Source organism: Perissodus microlepis, chromosome 18, assembly GCF_051167445.1.
Source record: "Perissodus microlepis isolate ML-2025 ecotype Zambia chromosome 18, ASM5116744v1, whole genome shotgun sequence".
NCBI classification, from domain to species: domain Eukaryota; kingdom Metazoa; phylum Chordata; class Actinopteri; order Cichliformes; family Cichlidae; genus Perissodus; species Perissodus microlepis.
The window spans coordinates 18,771,404-18,786,889 of record NC_140478.1 but is presented as its reverse complement, the minus strand read 5'-3'; the positions used below and the strand labels follow the sequence as shown (position 1 = coordinate 18,786,889).

Sequence of the window (15,486 nt, the reverse complement as noted above, 5' to 3'; positions counted from 1 at the left end):
AGCCTCTGTAACCCTCATAGATGGATAGATATCAATGATTTTACTTCTCAGTTGTTTATTTAGACTGTGGCATGATTTTGAGATCTTTAAACCTACTTCATATTGTCAGACAGGTTCTTTTTGGTGATTTCTTGATTCAGCTGATTTGGCAGTAATCAGGCATCAGTGTAGCTAGTGAAACTGAACTCCAGGCAATGTGGTTAACCACAGTTGGTTCATGATTACCTTTTCCGCACAGCTTTGTTTCCCCCAATAAATTAAGTCATCATTTAAAAACTGCCTTTTGTATTTGCAATATTTACTAAATGTTCTTTGATGATCTGAAACATCTGTGTCACAAATATGCAAAAAAAAGAGAAAAAACCCCAAAGAAAAAACAACTCAAATCATGAAGGTGGCAAATTCTTTTTCACTGCGCTGTAAATTCTTTGAATATGTTTTAGTTTGCAGATGGATGTGAACAGCATCCATCGTTGTGCACAGCCTTCATGCGGATAGTTAGAAAGGTTCTGAACGTGGTGTTATAGACGGTGAGCTTTCAGCACTTATAAAGCGTTTTTTTCAGATTCATCCGCATTAGTGTGCACATTGCCTCACTCATTCACTCACTCACTTGGCCTCTCTCCCTCCCACTGCTTTCAGGAGAGATTCTGCGTGGGTTTACACTTGAGTTTCTGCCATGTGCTTTCTACCCCCTGCTTACACACACACACACACACACACCCTCCCCCACACTTCTCAGCATTGTCCAAAGATTTTGTAAGTTTGTATATTTGTGTCTTCTGTGTGTGTGGAAACAAAGAGAGAGAGGTGGACAAATCAGGGAAAAATAATTAAGATGTTTTTCACAAGTCTGTTAAAATATTAGCGAGCAAATTAGCAGAAGATGCTGACCCGCTTGTCAGTAAGAGCATTAACGTTTTAATTGACGTGGAAATGAATTTTTATGCCGCTATTATCGGTGCGGTTTTGTAGTTTGAGCTGTGCGATTACTACTATTATAATTAAAAATAACAGAAGAATCTGCTTTTGCCGTTCCGGTAAGAAACATGCAGATGTGATTTTTCTGGAGAGAGCTTGCCTGTCGCCTGCTCCCGATGCTGTTTTTCAGTGTTTGTGTGTAGGTGGAGGGACATCAATGTGTGCGTGGGCAGATGTGAGTAGAGATGCCTGCCAGGTGTATGTGGCTGTGCATTCTTTTTCTCTCGCCATGCAAGTGTGCTACACCGAATGGAAATACTGTACCACTCACAGGCCTTACAGCTGTGGGGATGACAGCAGATCATATTTAATATTTCGAATGAGTCATTTCCAAAAGTGTCCTTCAGATGCATCCGTTTGTGCCTTTTTATCTATTTTTGCGCTTCATTTTTCAGACGTCACAGGAAAATAACATTAATCTCAAGAAAGGAAAGAAGTTTTGAACCAGATTTAGCTGCTAATGGATGTTTTTTATATGTCCCTGTTGTATAGTCTGTAATTTAACCCAAATGTCTCTCTCCTTTTTTAGGCCACCAAAAATAATGATAGCTATTAATCCTTGAAAAAATATCACAATGTCTTTCCAGTGTAGCGTCCCTACCATCAAAAATGTCTTTGAATCTCTATAATGTGTGCCTCCACCAGGATCCTGGCCACTGCCGGTGCCCACATGAACATCCCGGTCGACCTTCGGACCCTGAGGGCTGTTCGGGTGCTGAGACCTCTCAAACTCGTCTCCGGCATTCCCAGTGAGTCAACTACTGACCTCAAACTAAAAAGCACTTCAAGGTCAAACACACAAATGCAAAAACTGCAGTTTCAGGATGTGTTAATTAGGAAGAGTTTCATAATCTGGACTTGTATGTACAAAAACTGTCAGGATGTCACGTGAGTATTAACATGTAGGCATTACATGGATTTTTTTAGTTTGCCTTGTTGTTGGACTTTTCCTCCAGGAAGTTGAACCCGTTGGTCAATTTACCTCATAGTACGCACTAGTTCCTGGTCCACTGTTTCCTGTCTGCCACATGTAAGCACTTCACAAGAAACAGTAGACACAGAGTAATTTTAATTGTATATACGCCGTAGAAATTCTTGTGTATTAAGAGTTTTTCCATTAATGACATTACTCGATGCTGTCCTCAGCAAGGAGCCAAGTAATCCGGAGTTGTGCACCTCCATGAGCTTTGTTTCCAGGCTGTGGAAAATCCAGCCTTGACAGGCCAATCACTGGTCTTTTCACACCAGATCAAGCGAGTAAGATAAGATAAGACTTTATTGATCCCACAACGGGGAAATTTTTGCGTCACCTCAGCTGAGGTACAGATATCAGAAGGAAATGCAAAAATACAAATAAGTACAATCAATGAAAAAAAGTAAGATAATACACTATATACAATGGTAGCATACACAGTATGTGATTATGGATATGGTTGGAAATATGGAAGACGTAAACTATATAGCTTGATATAGCTATTGTACCACTACTATTCCTATTTATAGACATGTACACACACACATGTACACACTAAATATACATATGTATACATACATATATACCTGCACATGTCCATACACATGGAAGGTCCATTATGCATGAAGTGGTGACCGAGTACTATAAAGTAGTGTAAAAAAAAAAAACGCCCACATAAAAATTAAGCTGGGATGTTGCATTGAAAATATGAAGGACCTTGAACTGAGAAAGCAGGGTTTGAATTCTGTGTGAAGCCAAATATTATTTCTACCTGCTGCAAATTTAAACTGATAGTAATGCAAATACAGTAACTATTGCTATTTAAAATGATCTTCATGAGCAGAAATAATAGAAAAGGCAAAAGTCCTTGACTGTTTTCACAAAAAAATGTAGCTAACCATGTACTTGGGAACTTTGATTGTTACATTGTCTTTTGTGTTATTCTTAAAGACAGTATCTGTTTCTGTATAAAACCTCCAGGCCTCCAGATTGTGCTGAAGTCCATCATGAAGGCCATGATCCCCCTGCTCCAGATCGGTCTCCTCTTGTTCTTTGCCATCCTCATGTTCGCCATCATTGGTCTGGAGTTCTACAGCGGGAAGCTTCACCACACCTGCCTGCCATCAGACGACATTCTTGGTAAGATGAGAGCATACAGTACTGTGGAGAAGTCTTATATTTTACTTCCAAGGAGCCCGACATTCTTGTAATTTCTAAAAGTGGAGCGACAGTTCTCCAGGCTTTCTGAAGCTCTTCCAAAGTTTTTCTTTGGACATTTGCTGCTTTTTCATCCATTTGCAGTCCAGTCCTTGTGCATGACCATTTCCTGACCAGAGGAATATATATTGGTTTGTTAAGCCACTTGTGAAAATTGACCTATGAATGATTAAGGCATAACAACAGATTGAAATGCATAAAACACTATTTTCCCCCAAAGAGCTATTAGGTGAAAACTTGGCATATCTTGGCACTGTGTGTCCTTCAAAACTGGACAAGTGGAGGACAAATGAAGAAGTATCAGGTGTGAAAGAAAAAAACAACTGTCTATAGACCTGACACAGGACCAGAGAGATTCATCTACTGCTCACTGAAGCCTCATCAGAAATGGTCTTAGACAGAATTTGAAACCTTTGGTTCAAATCATCATCATCATGTACAAAGGAGTTCAACAGTGAGTATCTACAGCCATCTGTAAAACAGTGGAGGCTCTGCCATGGTTTGGAGCTGCGTTTCAGCTAGTGGAGATCTTGTCGTAATGAATGGAAATATGAATATCGAAATGTATCATCAGATTTTGGAAAGTGTTTGATTGGCACAGCTTCATTTTTCACCACACACTGCAAATGCAGCAAAAACATACCTGAATAGAAAAACACAGAATGGAACACCATCAGTCATGGTTTGGCCTCCCGAGAGCTCAGACTGCAACATTGTTGAAGCAGTGTGGGGATTATCTCCAAAGAGAACAGGACTAAAGGCAGCCAGCAGTCACAGAAGAGCTTTGAATGTCCTTCAAGAGGTCTGGAGAACTATTCCTGAAGACAAGACTAAGAAATGCCTAAGCTTGCCTAAGAGAATTCACTGTGGGCTGAAGAATAAAGGTGATCATACCAAAGCTCCTTAGAACTGTACAAACTTTCTTTTTATATAGACTGTATTTCTACATATGTTTGCATGTGTCAGTAAAACCCCTGCACCTTTTTCCAGTTTTTCTTTAAAAAAAAAAGAAAAGAAATGATGAGTAGGGCTCAAGACTTTTGCACAGTGCTGCACAGAACACTGACAGTTCAAAGTGAAATGGTAGAAACAGGAAAAAGCTCACAGTGTAAGCATTTTACACAAACACACACACAAACCCACAGATTAAAATGCTTTTTCACTGCGGTGGCGATGTCCTTGCAGTTGTTATAGCTTTGAGTGCTGACAACATGAAATCCAAAGACATCCACAAGTTTCAAGGGAGAAAAATGTTGTCGCCCTTTTAAACACCGCTGTAAACACCATGATTTAGAATCATAAAATCATGATCGGTCTACATGTACATTATACTGATTACAGGTAAATGACGCCTTTGATTGTATTTTATTATCAATTTGAGGGCTCACGTGCCGCCGTTGTATCGCCGCTGAATTTAGAGGCATATTTTCAGGGTTTGTTTTGGATGCCTTGTAACTTACTGTGACTGATTCGCCAGGTAAGTTCAATGTGTGATTTACTCATTGTTCTCTAACAGAGGGTGTGAACATCTTTGTTTGAGAAACTGAGGCCTTCATAGATTACAGTAGCAGCAGGCTCAGAGGTATTATTAGAGTTGTTGCTGGCTGATTTAGCTACTGCTTAATTAGTCAACAACTACTCTGTAATCACACCACCGCACCATAGCATTTACTGTCCAACACGGCTCAGGGATGGATCGAGGTATAAAATTTTAATATTATAGCTGTCACGGCGTTCAGAGCAGGAGAAATAAATTGCTCCATTGTTCCCACAAAATTTAAAGCTTAAACAGATGTTTTCAAACACGCAAAAATATTCTGTGGATTTACAAAAAAGTTTCTTAAATTTATTTAAACCTTCTTCCATAGCAAATTTATAATAACAACGCATAAAAATATGAATCATGAGGCTTCACTAAATCCTGCTTGTATCTCTTAAAGCGAGATTTAAACTAAGCAAAGAGATTTTTACTCCATCGGCAGATGAACAGAGTGTTAGTGAGGGTCAAGGACTAAGGTGAGACAGCAGAAAACAAAAATGTATTTCCAGTGGAGGATGCCAGTGTATAATGTACAGGTCAGTGATTGTTTCACCACAGATATTAAAAGGTTGTTCGCTCACATCTAGAGCTTAGAATAGCAAACACACTGGAAACACTAACCCGACTCTTCACTCTGTACAAAAAGTGTAAAAAAAAGGACAAAAAATTGATTAAAACAAGCGAGCTATACAGTAACATGTTATCAGCTGTGTTGGTGTTGCTAGGTTGATTCTTGTAATGCTTCTCAAAGTGCCAGACTGGACTGTTTCCAGGGTTTATGCTGAAATAAGATAACCATCTGCCGGCTTCACCTTCCACTTGAGTGCAGCGAAAGAAATGAAAAAACACAAGAAAGAAAAACATTACTTCCCCAAATCTTCTTTAACTACTTTGATAACCTCCACACACTACTAACCTAGTACCTCAGACCCACCAGATCCAGATGTTACAGTGTTATATAGTTGAAGTTGGGGTATGATATCAAAATCGCAGACAGATTTTGTATGCCCTGCATCTGCCAATCATCTGTGAATATCCTCTCTCATAGCCAGGATGTGAGTCGTGAAAGCTTTCTTTTTTTTTTTTAGCGCTGCTGCTTGATTTTGTTGCCGTGGAAATGTGGATCCAGTTTGGGTGCTGGCACTGGTCCGTACCTCCACATCTGTATTTTGTGGTAGAACTCGACTTTCACGCCTGTCCTCATTTGCCCTCCACTTGCACATTGTCTTCTACACTTTAATGCAAACTTTCAGTTACCAGACTGGGGGGGATCTGTAAGGACCACAATCAAGAAAGCGGCAGTAGATCGTGAATATCTGGGGTCATTATGTTTGTGCTTCAATAAATGGGCGCCGTGACATTTATGTTTCGTGCTTGTAGACAATGAGACTGTCGACTCGTCAGAGCTGGCATTTGCGTGCGGTGTGAGGAAGTGTCCCGAGAAGTACGACTGCAACGATACCTGGATCGGGCCCAATGACGGCATCACACAGTTCGACAACATCCTGTTTGCTGTTCTCACCGTCTTCCAGTGTATCACCATGGAGGGATGGACGGCTGTCCTCTATAACGTGAGCAGAAGCATTCAGCCTGAAAGTGAACCCTTAAACCCTTAATGCCTAGTGTTTCATATTCGATACACGAGTTTTTGAGACCTCTACATCGTCAGTGTGATCCCTCACCCCCTTGAAGGCTTGAGCACTGCAATGATGCTGAGTGTTTAATAACATAAAAATTATGGATTTCAGACCAACGATGCCTTGGGTATAACGTGGAACTGGATGTACTTCATTCCTCTCATCATTATTGGCTCGTTCTTTGTTTTGAATCTAGTTCTGGGAGTCCTGTCTGGGTAAGTTTGCCTCATTTATGTGAACATTTCTGTCCGTATTATAAGTGAAGACAGCTGCTTTCATATGTTTGATTTTTTCAGAGAATTTGCGAAGGAGAGAGAGAGGGTGGAGAACCGGAGGGCCTTTATGAAACTGCGTCGCCAGCAGCAGGTGGAAAGAGAACTGAATGGCTACCGAGCCTGGATAGACAGGGCAGGTACTGGGCAGCAGAACAACTTTACATCTTTTATTACAGTGAGTGTGGAGAGGCTTCAGTGACTTAATCCTGGATGTTTTGATGAGAAATGCAGCGGCTGATGAACTGAAGAAAAATGCTGAATCAATTAATCGATCAATTTTTTTTCTTTTTTTCTGGTCGTGGGAGAATTTCTATAACCAATTGTATCCACGTTGTTATAATACCACTAATAGTTCACTGTGGAATATTTAGTAGTGAGAACATTTCACAGCTGGACTGGTGAGTGAATGCTTTTGGCAATGTAAGGTTAAAACAAAGTGTTAGCCAGGATTCACTGTTCAGAAATATTCCAGCACGTACCTCCACCACAGTTTTGCTTCGCATAGCTGTTAAACAGAGTGAGCCTGGCTACTGTTTCCCCTTTATGTGCCGATACACTGAGTCGCTTCTTTTAATTGAAATGTAATCGCCCTGTTAAAAGCGACACAGTGATTTCATTACATTTTTGAAGAGAGACTGGTTTGCTGCAGACGCCTTCAGACTTTTGGATCCGCAGCAGAGTAGCTGAGTTGAGTTGCAGCAAACACACAGTGCTGTAATGGCAATCTACACTGCTAGTCTCCCACGCAAGCAGAGGGTGAGAAAAAGGTGATACTGACTCATTGACTTAAATTTGTGTGTGTGCTTATATACACGCGCTTCTGTGTGTTTGCGTGTGTGTGTGTGTGTGAGAGAGAGAGAGAGAGAGAGAAAGAGTCGCTGTGCATGTGCAATCATGTGTGCACGGGTGTGGGAGAGTGTGGGAAGAGGGGGAGAAAAGAGAGCGAGATATTGCGAGATTGTGAGCGAGAAAAGGAGCTCTGTCTTTAAGAAGGTCGCAGGCCTCTTAGTGCAGTGTTTGCATCAGTTTGGCCTCGGTTACAATGGGCGCTATGACTCTGAAATGTGGGTTTTAGCTGCGGCTTGATTAAAAACAAATATTTCTGCATGTAACCTTCAGTTTTATTGTATTACAGAGGAGGTGATGCTTGCAGAGGAGAATAAAAGTTCAGGGAGATCACCGTTAGATGGTAAGTTCACATACTTTGCCCTTAGAATTATCTACATATACAGAGTGCATCAAAAAGAATCATCAGATTCTGAAAGGTTATATTTTTTTAAGTAATGGCCAAAGAAGCTCGCAGTAAATTAAAAAATACATGGCCAAATATAAATGTTTACGTTTAAAACTTACCAGTGCTCAATGTGTCCCCCTCCTGAGGCACGACATATGTACGAATGATAGTCCCATACTTTTGCGAGCAAATCTGAAGTCACTGCAGCCGCTGCTACCTACCGGCAACCCCATGAAACTCACGAATCCCCTGTAACAGCACCTGTTTCGACAGGTATAGGTGAACAGTTGTAAAATGAAAGCGCTTCAAAATACACCGCGTATTTGTTGTGTTTGATACTGCAAATTTTGGTATTGCTCCGATACCAAGTAAATACAGGGCCAGTGTTGCCGATACCAGTTCCGATGCTTTTAACTTAGAAACGGGAGAGCAGTGTGTTAATATTATTATGATGAATCATCACCAATTTTCATATTGTTAACACATTTAATGACCACTAAATCAGTGTGATCTTTATTTTTCACAATAATTACTTAATATAATAAATAAATAAATAAATATAATAAATAAATCAGTAAACTTAAAGAAGTCCAGACGCTTTTCTTTGCAAGCTCCTTTGATTAATATAATAAACCACTTTTCAGCTTTTTATGTATTTTGAAACATTTTGTTTATTTGTTTTGGAGACCTGTAATGGAAATGTGGCTGCCTCTAAAGCACTTTGGATCATCCTCTGTTGTTTAAATGTGCTATGGGCTATAAATAAAATAGACCTGACAGTCAGCACAAAAAGGTTCAAACATTTTTTTGGTATATTTTTTCATTTCCAAAACAAAATAATTTAACACAATTCAGTGGGCTGTTTACTGAAGTTAGAGGATGGAAACAAAGTATCAGTATTGCTCCAATACCAAAACCAGCGTCGGTATTGATACTATCGATATTTGTATCGATCTCACACTTCTACCATGGATATCTCATACATATATCTCCTAACCTATAATGACTACTCAGACCTTAAACATGACTCAATATTTTATTGATATAACCTTATATTAATGTTATATCAATTTAATGGGTTAAAAAATACAGTTTATTGTCTTGGCAACTGTCCATGGATGTTAGCGAGGGAAATGCCTGATTTTAATAAGTTGTATTACAGGCACAGCTGTTACTGTTATGTTATTTATGTGGACTTTTAGTGTGACAGCAGAAGTCACCATTTCACCCGTTGTTTTCATTTTCATTTCTGATGTAAAGTTAGCAAAGTTGAGGTTTTGGTAAAGTTGAACTTGTGTGAAACATCTTTAGTGCTGAAGAGATCAAGTAAGAAGACAGGTGCGCGGCGAGGAGCACCGGGGGATGAGAAGTATACAGACATGTCTACCGCCAGTGAGTGAAGCTCAGTTACTCACTGTCTTTACAGTAGGCTTCTTCCTACTTTCTTTACAGGATATCACCTGTGTCTGAGCTCTTGAGTTACTTATATACTGTACCTTTCACATGCATATGACTAACTCGAAAATTCCCCCGCCTCCCTCTGTAAAAACTCTCTCCTTTCTTATTCTCCCTCTTTCTCCTTCAGGCATGTCACGATCGAGGATGAATTTCCGCAGCGGCCGCCGCGGCCCCGCTGCCTACTTGCGACGTAAGGAGCGCATGTTGCGCATCTCCATCCGCCGCATGGTGAAGACAGACACTTTCTACTTGATGGTGCTCAGTCTGGTGGCTCTCAACACCATCTGTGTGGCCATTGTCCACCACAATCAACCCGACTGGCTCACCGTCTTCCTCTGTGGGTTTCTTTTGTGAATGTCTGTGCTGTTTGCTATTTTTTTTTTAATCAAAAAAGCAAAATCAGGTCAGAAAATACCTTCTTTCTGGCTGCACCCTGCTTCATTCTGCTTTCTGACTTTTGCTTTTCCCCCTCTTTAATCTCCAGACTATGCAGAGTTTGTTTTCCTGGGGCTGTTTCTGGCTGAGATGTTTTTGAAAATGTATGGTCTGGGTTTCCGGCTGTACTTCCACTCATCTTTCAACTGCTTCGACTGTGGGGTGAGGTCCTTCATCTCCCTTTCTCACTCTGTGCTAGAATATATACATTTCTTGTGCTAAATGAAGACTAGGCTACTTAACGTCTTGAATAGATTATATAAACCAAAGTGAACCATCTTTACCAAGAACAAAGGGAGGACTGGACTTTATACACACAGTGGGCTGATTAGAGATATAATAATCAACACAGGTAAAAATGATGAAGGGACTAAAACTGACAGGAAGTAAACCTGAGCAAGAAAACCAAAAGTAAATTAGAACATAAGCGAGAGAACTGATGGCAAAACAAAAAGAGGATTTCTACATTGCTGCACAGGTGAAGCATACAGAGCTTGATTTTTTCCTGGTATGTTTCTGACATGTTTTGCAGGTTATTGTCGGCAGCATCTTTGAGGTGGTGTGGGGTTTCTTCAGGCCTGGCATGTCATTCGGCATCAGTGTGCTCAGGGCGCTGAGACTTCTGAGGATTTTTAAGATCACAAAGTAAGTGGGGCAGCAGGACAGTTCACAGAGAAAGTAAGTCATGACAGCCTGGGTTGCACGATGGTTGTTGAATTTTTACACGTTCCAGCTGACAAAAAAACCAACTAAACAAAAAAAACCCAGAGGGTGTATTATTTTATTATTATTTTCTTTTTCCAGATACTGGGCCTCTCTCAGGAATTTGGTGGTGTCCCTCATGAGCTCCATGAAGTCCATTATCAGCCTGCTTTTCCTTCTCTTCCTCTTCACTGTGGTGTTTGCTCTGCTGGGGATGCAGCTGTTTGGAGGGAGGTGCGTACTGACATCCTTAATCGTCAGTGAACTCGGCCAAATCGGTTTTCCTTTTGATTTCAATAATAATGGCACAGTTTTGAAAAACAGTATCTGCTAAATCTAGATCTAAACAGCAGTTTCCTCAATGGTGTCCTAAAATAAGAGGAGAGGAAGCGATATGTCCAGATGAAAATAGCTCTGCATCCTCCTCCTCCTCTCCTTCCTCCTCCTCCCATTCTTCCTTGGTCATATCTGACCCTGCTTTCTATCTGCCTCCCCTCTAGGTTCATCTTTGAAGATTACACTCCCACCAACTTTGACACGTTTCCAGCTGCCATCATGACAGTGTTTCAGGTTTGGCTCCCACAGATCCCCTCATTTCTGCCTGCTCTCCATGACACATTGCACCCTGGGATATTTCTCACCCCAGGCGCAGATTAAACAACTCTGCTCGCTCGCTCGCTCGCCACCCCCTGCCTCCGCCATCATCCCACACATCCATGCACACATATGCGCACATGAATATCAGACAAGGGAAATGTGGAAAAAGTCCACATCGTATCTGCTACACATCCGCTGCACTGTAAAAGAGTGTTTTGATCAGCAGACGCTGTAATTATTGCCTTGCTGCCATTTTAATACTATACTTTGAACTGGTTGGTAGACAGTGACTTTGTCTCCTGTGCAGTGAATCTGATGTGAGCAATGTGCAAAATATTCTGTGAATTTGCCCACAGATTTTGACCGGCGAGGACTGGAACGAGGTGATGTATAATGGGATCCGCTCGCAGGGAGGCGTTCAGTACGGCATGTGGTCATCCATCTACTTCATAGTGCTCACATTGTTTGGAAATTGTATCCTTGTTGACCTCAAAAGTGGTCAGAGAGCGCTGATAAAAAGCGTGATGCCTATAAGTGGTGGAAGTATTTTAGATAAAAATAGCGACATACCCGAGTGTTAAACTGCTTAATATCAACAGAAGTACGCCGAGTTAAACTAGTATGAAAATGTTGTATCAAAAGTAAAATCTTTAGCAGAATATCCTCTGGCATCAGTAACATTGATGCAAGATGAGCAAAGTGTAAATACATGTCTCACCAGCCACTGGCCAACAGCTCGTTAACACAAATACCTAATCAGTCAATCATATGGTCAACATGACCTGCTGAAGTTCAAACAGCACCAGCATGGGGAAGAAGTGTCATGTAAGTGACTTTGAACGTAGCGTAAGAGCGAATATGTCAGTTTAAGGTGTCGTTCTTTGTGGTCTTTATTGGTAAATGCAATTAAAATAGATTTGTAGGTGAGTAAAAGGTGAAAGGAAAGTATACAAGTGGCTGATTAATGACCAAACATACCTACACCAGATCACAGCAAGTACAGTAGGGGTCAAAGGTGAGTCAGCGGCTGGGTGGAGAAGGATCAAAACCCAGAGAGTCTCTTTGGATGGAAACAAGTGAGCGATATTTAGCGCTTTGGTGACATGACGGCATTTGATTTCGCGCTTTGCTTCGGTGGTCCTGAAGAGCAAGCTAACTGACATTCATGCGGTCGCCTAAAATGTGATTTTTATTTGTACTTTTTGGCGTTTTTGTCCTTGACCGACATTACGACAGACACGCTGCTGAATGTCTTCTTGGCCATTGCCGTGGATAATCTGGCCAATGCACAGGAATTGACAAAGGTTTGCACTGTTTTTAAAGTTTGTGTTGTATGTGACACACGTTCTGCCGTTAACCGCTCTTCGATTGCGGGCGTGGTCTTCTTCTTTAGGATGAAGAGGAGGAAGAAGAGTTCTTCAACCAGAGATACGCCAGAGGAAGAGACGGCCTGATAGCTGAGTAAGTTACTGGTCGACATCTAACAAAAAATCCACGTTTAAGATGAGATAACCACAGTCTTCACAGCTCTTAAGTGACTGAATTTGAAATTGGACTGAAACTCTCCCACAGTTACTCATTCTCAGTCGTTTTTTAGTGTTTTTCCAAGTCATTTTCCAAGAAGTGAAATGAAGCTAATACTTAAGATATGAATGCTGTGGGGAAACTGATGGTTCCTCGTCTTACTCTATTAGAGGGGAGATGTGTTAAAGTCAGATTAAAATAAGTCAAGATCATTTATTTCCACCATGAGAAGTTGTAGGTGTAAGTGTCAAATGTTTAAAACAGTATGTTCCTTATTTCTTCAGCTGCGCGGTGAATGCAAGGTAGAAAGGCATGTTTAACGTACTGATGCCAAAATTATGAATGTAAATTGAATGTGCCTGATTTAAAAGCATGAGTCATTTCCGACTCTCCGAGCTGCATAACTGAAACTCCTGTGACTGCCTTGGCTTGTGATTGGTTATGGTCAGCCTCTTTTGTTAATCAGAGGGGTAATTCTTCACTGATTTCCTTGCTCCTTTCTGCGACCTGGCGGCTTTCCCACAGGTCTAATTATCCCATAAGTTTGGGAGGAGAAGGGCGGGAGGTGTACTTCAAAGGTTGTCGGGAACAGTGGGAAGTCTGAATGTGTGACTCTACTGGGAGGAGGCACACTTTGGAGTGGGTCTGATTTTGACCAAGTTTGCCTGATTAGTGTGACTCCGGCTCATCAGAATTTCCACTGTGACAATGACATTTTTTTTGGAGGGCATAAAGATGTTACGTAACATCTGGGTGTCCTGCAGAGGCACGTTAAACCTCTCACTGAGAACACTGACCTGGCTAGATTATGGCTGCACCTGTCCTTCCTGTGGTTTACACCTCAGACCTTTTTCACAGCAGATTTTCACTGTATTCGCAGGAAATGCACAGCTGCATTCAGGAAATCTAATGACGGCTGATTTCTTCTTGAGGAGAGTATTGTGGAGGCTGGCGCTCTGAATTAGCATACTGGGACATTTAATGGGCCACCACTAACATTTGAGCTATGACAAGTCAAAATGGCTGCTGTGAAAAGGGTCCATTAACTACAAATGTTACTAAGTCAGATTTTCCTGACCATATATAATTAGAGATTGATAAATGTGTTTTACCTTCTTCCCAAGTAGGCTTTTATTTATGGTGCAATAAGAAAATCAACTTGCAGAGGCTCAAAGCTTCTTTTTTACAGAATAGTTTTATTCAACTGTTAATGTCTTCTTGTAGTCGTTAAAATACTATTATACAGTAATGTTGAATAAAATGACTCTGTTGGTGCTTTTAGGCTTTGGTTTTAAAGTACAAATGTAGCAAACTTCCAAGAGTAGACAGTACTGTGCAAATGTCGTGAGCCACATCTCGTTTCTCTATATTTTGCTTCCAAGGAACCAGACTTTCATGTAAGTTTTTAAAGTGGTTTTGAGCAATAGTTCTCTAAGCTTTCTAAATGTCTTCCAAAGTGTTTCTTTGGAAAATGGCTGCTTTTTCACCAGTTTTCAATCTAGCCCTTGTACCTAACCATTTTTAGAGGATTAAGTTTTGTTTTGGTTTTTTTTCTTTGTTTTTTTATTTGGTTTTATTTTTGAGTTACTTACTCTGCATGATTAAAGCATAAAATGCACCTAACTCAAGGGACAAACCAGCGTAGTGTTTATACATAACAGACATAAAACAGTTTAAAATTGAATCTTAAACTATCATTTGTTCCAATTTATTTGGTTGATCCTACAAAAAACAAGAGACAACAGAGTTTGACAGACATAAAATAGCATTTTTCCACCAACAAGGTGATTTCCAGAGAACTAGTAGCTGAAAACGTGCCATGTCTCAACATGGTGTGCAGTGTGTCCTTGAAAAAACTGAAGAAACTGGACAAGTGAAGAAGAAGAAGAAGTGGAAGGCCTAAAAAAAATTATTCCAATACAGCATTCCAGTGGAAGGGAAGCAGGGAGAAAAGTCTGTGGTATTCCCAATAAGAAGTGCATGGAAAATCAGAGGCAACGGGTTTTATGAAGCAGTTATATAATACAAATTCAAATCAATATGTATGGAGAGATCAGGACACTGAGCATCTACAGCAGGGGTCTCCAACTCCAGTCCTCGAGAGCTACTGTCCTGCAGCTTTTAGATGTATCCTTGTTCCAACACACCTGAATCAAATGAATGGCTTGTTACCAAGCATTGCCAAACTTGATGGCATGCTGAACAGGTAATTCAACCTTTTGATTCTGCTGTGTTGAAGTAGGCATGCATCTAAAAGCTGCAGGACAGTAGCTCTCGAGGACTGGAGTTAGAGACCCCTGGTCTACAGCCATCTGTAAAACATGGTGGAGGCTCTGTCATGGTTTTGGGCTACATTTCAGCCAGTGGTATCAGAGGCTTTGCCAAAATTTATTTGATTTTCATCCAGCATCCTGCATTATCTGGAAAGCATCTAAATGGCAACACCTTACTGCTGAAATTGAAAAATTTGAATTGAAATGTATGCGTAGAGGAGGTCAGAGCAGAGGTATAACAGTTGAGGCTCTGTCATGGTTTGGGGTGCATTTTAACCAATGCTGTTGGCTCGAGAACTATTCCTGAAGACTACTTAGAGAAATGAGAAGAAAACCTGCCTAAGAGAGTTCAGGCTCTGTTGAAGAATAAAAATGGCCATACCAAATACTGACTTTCACCTTGTTTCAATTGTATAAACCAAATTTAAACAAATGAAGGGTCACTCAGTATTTTTTTAAAAATGTAACAAAAAAAAAAGTATTAAAAATTATTCTTTAGAGATATGGCAGAGTGATGGGGAAAAAATCCTTCTGAACTTCTAATATGAACTTGTCTATTTTAGCTACTTCCAGTCAAGTCAAATCAGAAGCCGTTCAGCCAGGTTCCCCTAAAAAATAAAGAATTTGTTATTAGTGAAT

The 15,486-nt window shown here is 40.6% G+C and overlaps 1 protein-coding gene across 7 annotated transcripts in view; it reads left to right on the top strand.

Moving 5' to 3' along the window:
- Positions 1–15,486, top strand: part of LOC146367706 (voltage-dependent R-type calcium channel subunit alpha-1E-like) — a 70,548-nt gene that overhangs the window by 30,598 nt on the left and 24,464 nt on the right. For 5 of the 7 annotated variants that reach the window (XM_084913662.1, XM_084913657.1, XM_084913656.1 and 2 more), the window contains 17 exons: positions 1,627–1,730; positions 2,936–3,094; positions 6,093–6,283; positions 6,461–6,564; positions 6,646–6,761; positions 7,760–7,813; positions 9,170–9,250; positions 9,444–9,653; positions 9,801–9,913; positions 10,284–10,396; positions 10,556–10,687; positions 10,954–11,023; positions 11,407–11,524; positions 12,287–12,354; positions 12,444–12,511; positions 12,859–12,876; positions 13,957–13,971. In XM_084913662.1, coding sequence (XP_084769788.1) covers positions 1,627–1,730; positions 2,936–3,094; positions 6,093–6,283; positions 6,461–6,564; positions 6,646–6,761; positions 7,760–7,813; positions 9,170–9,250; positions 9,444–9,653; positions 9,801–9,913; positions 10,284–10,396; positions 10,556–10,687; positions 10,954–11,023; positions 11,407–11,524; positions 12,287–12,354; positions 12,444–12,511; positions 12,859–12,876; positions 13,957–13,971 — 1,734 coding nt within the window. The remainder of the gene's footprint in view (positions 1–1,626; positions 1,731–2,935; positions 3,095–6,092; positions 6,284–6,460; positions 6,565–6,645; positions 6,762–7,759; positions 7,814–9,169; positions 9,251–9,443; positions 9,654–9,800; positions 9,914–10,283; positions 10,397–10,555; positions 10,688–10,953; positions 11,024–11,406; positions 11,525–12,286; positions 12,355–12,443; positions 12,512–12,858; positions 12,877–13,956; positions 13,972–15,486) is intronic. The other 2 variants (XM_084913658.1, XM_084913660.1) reach the window with 2 other exon arrangements.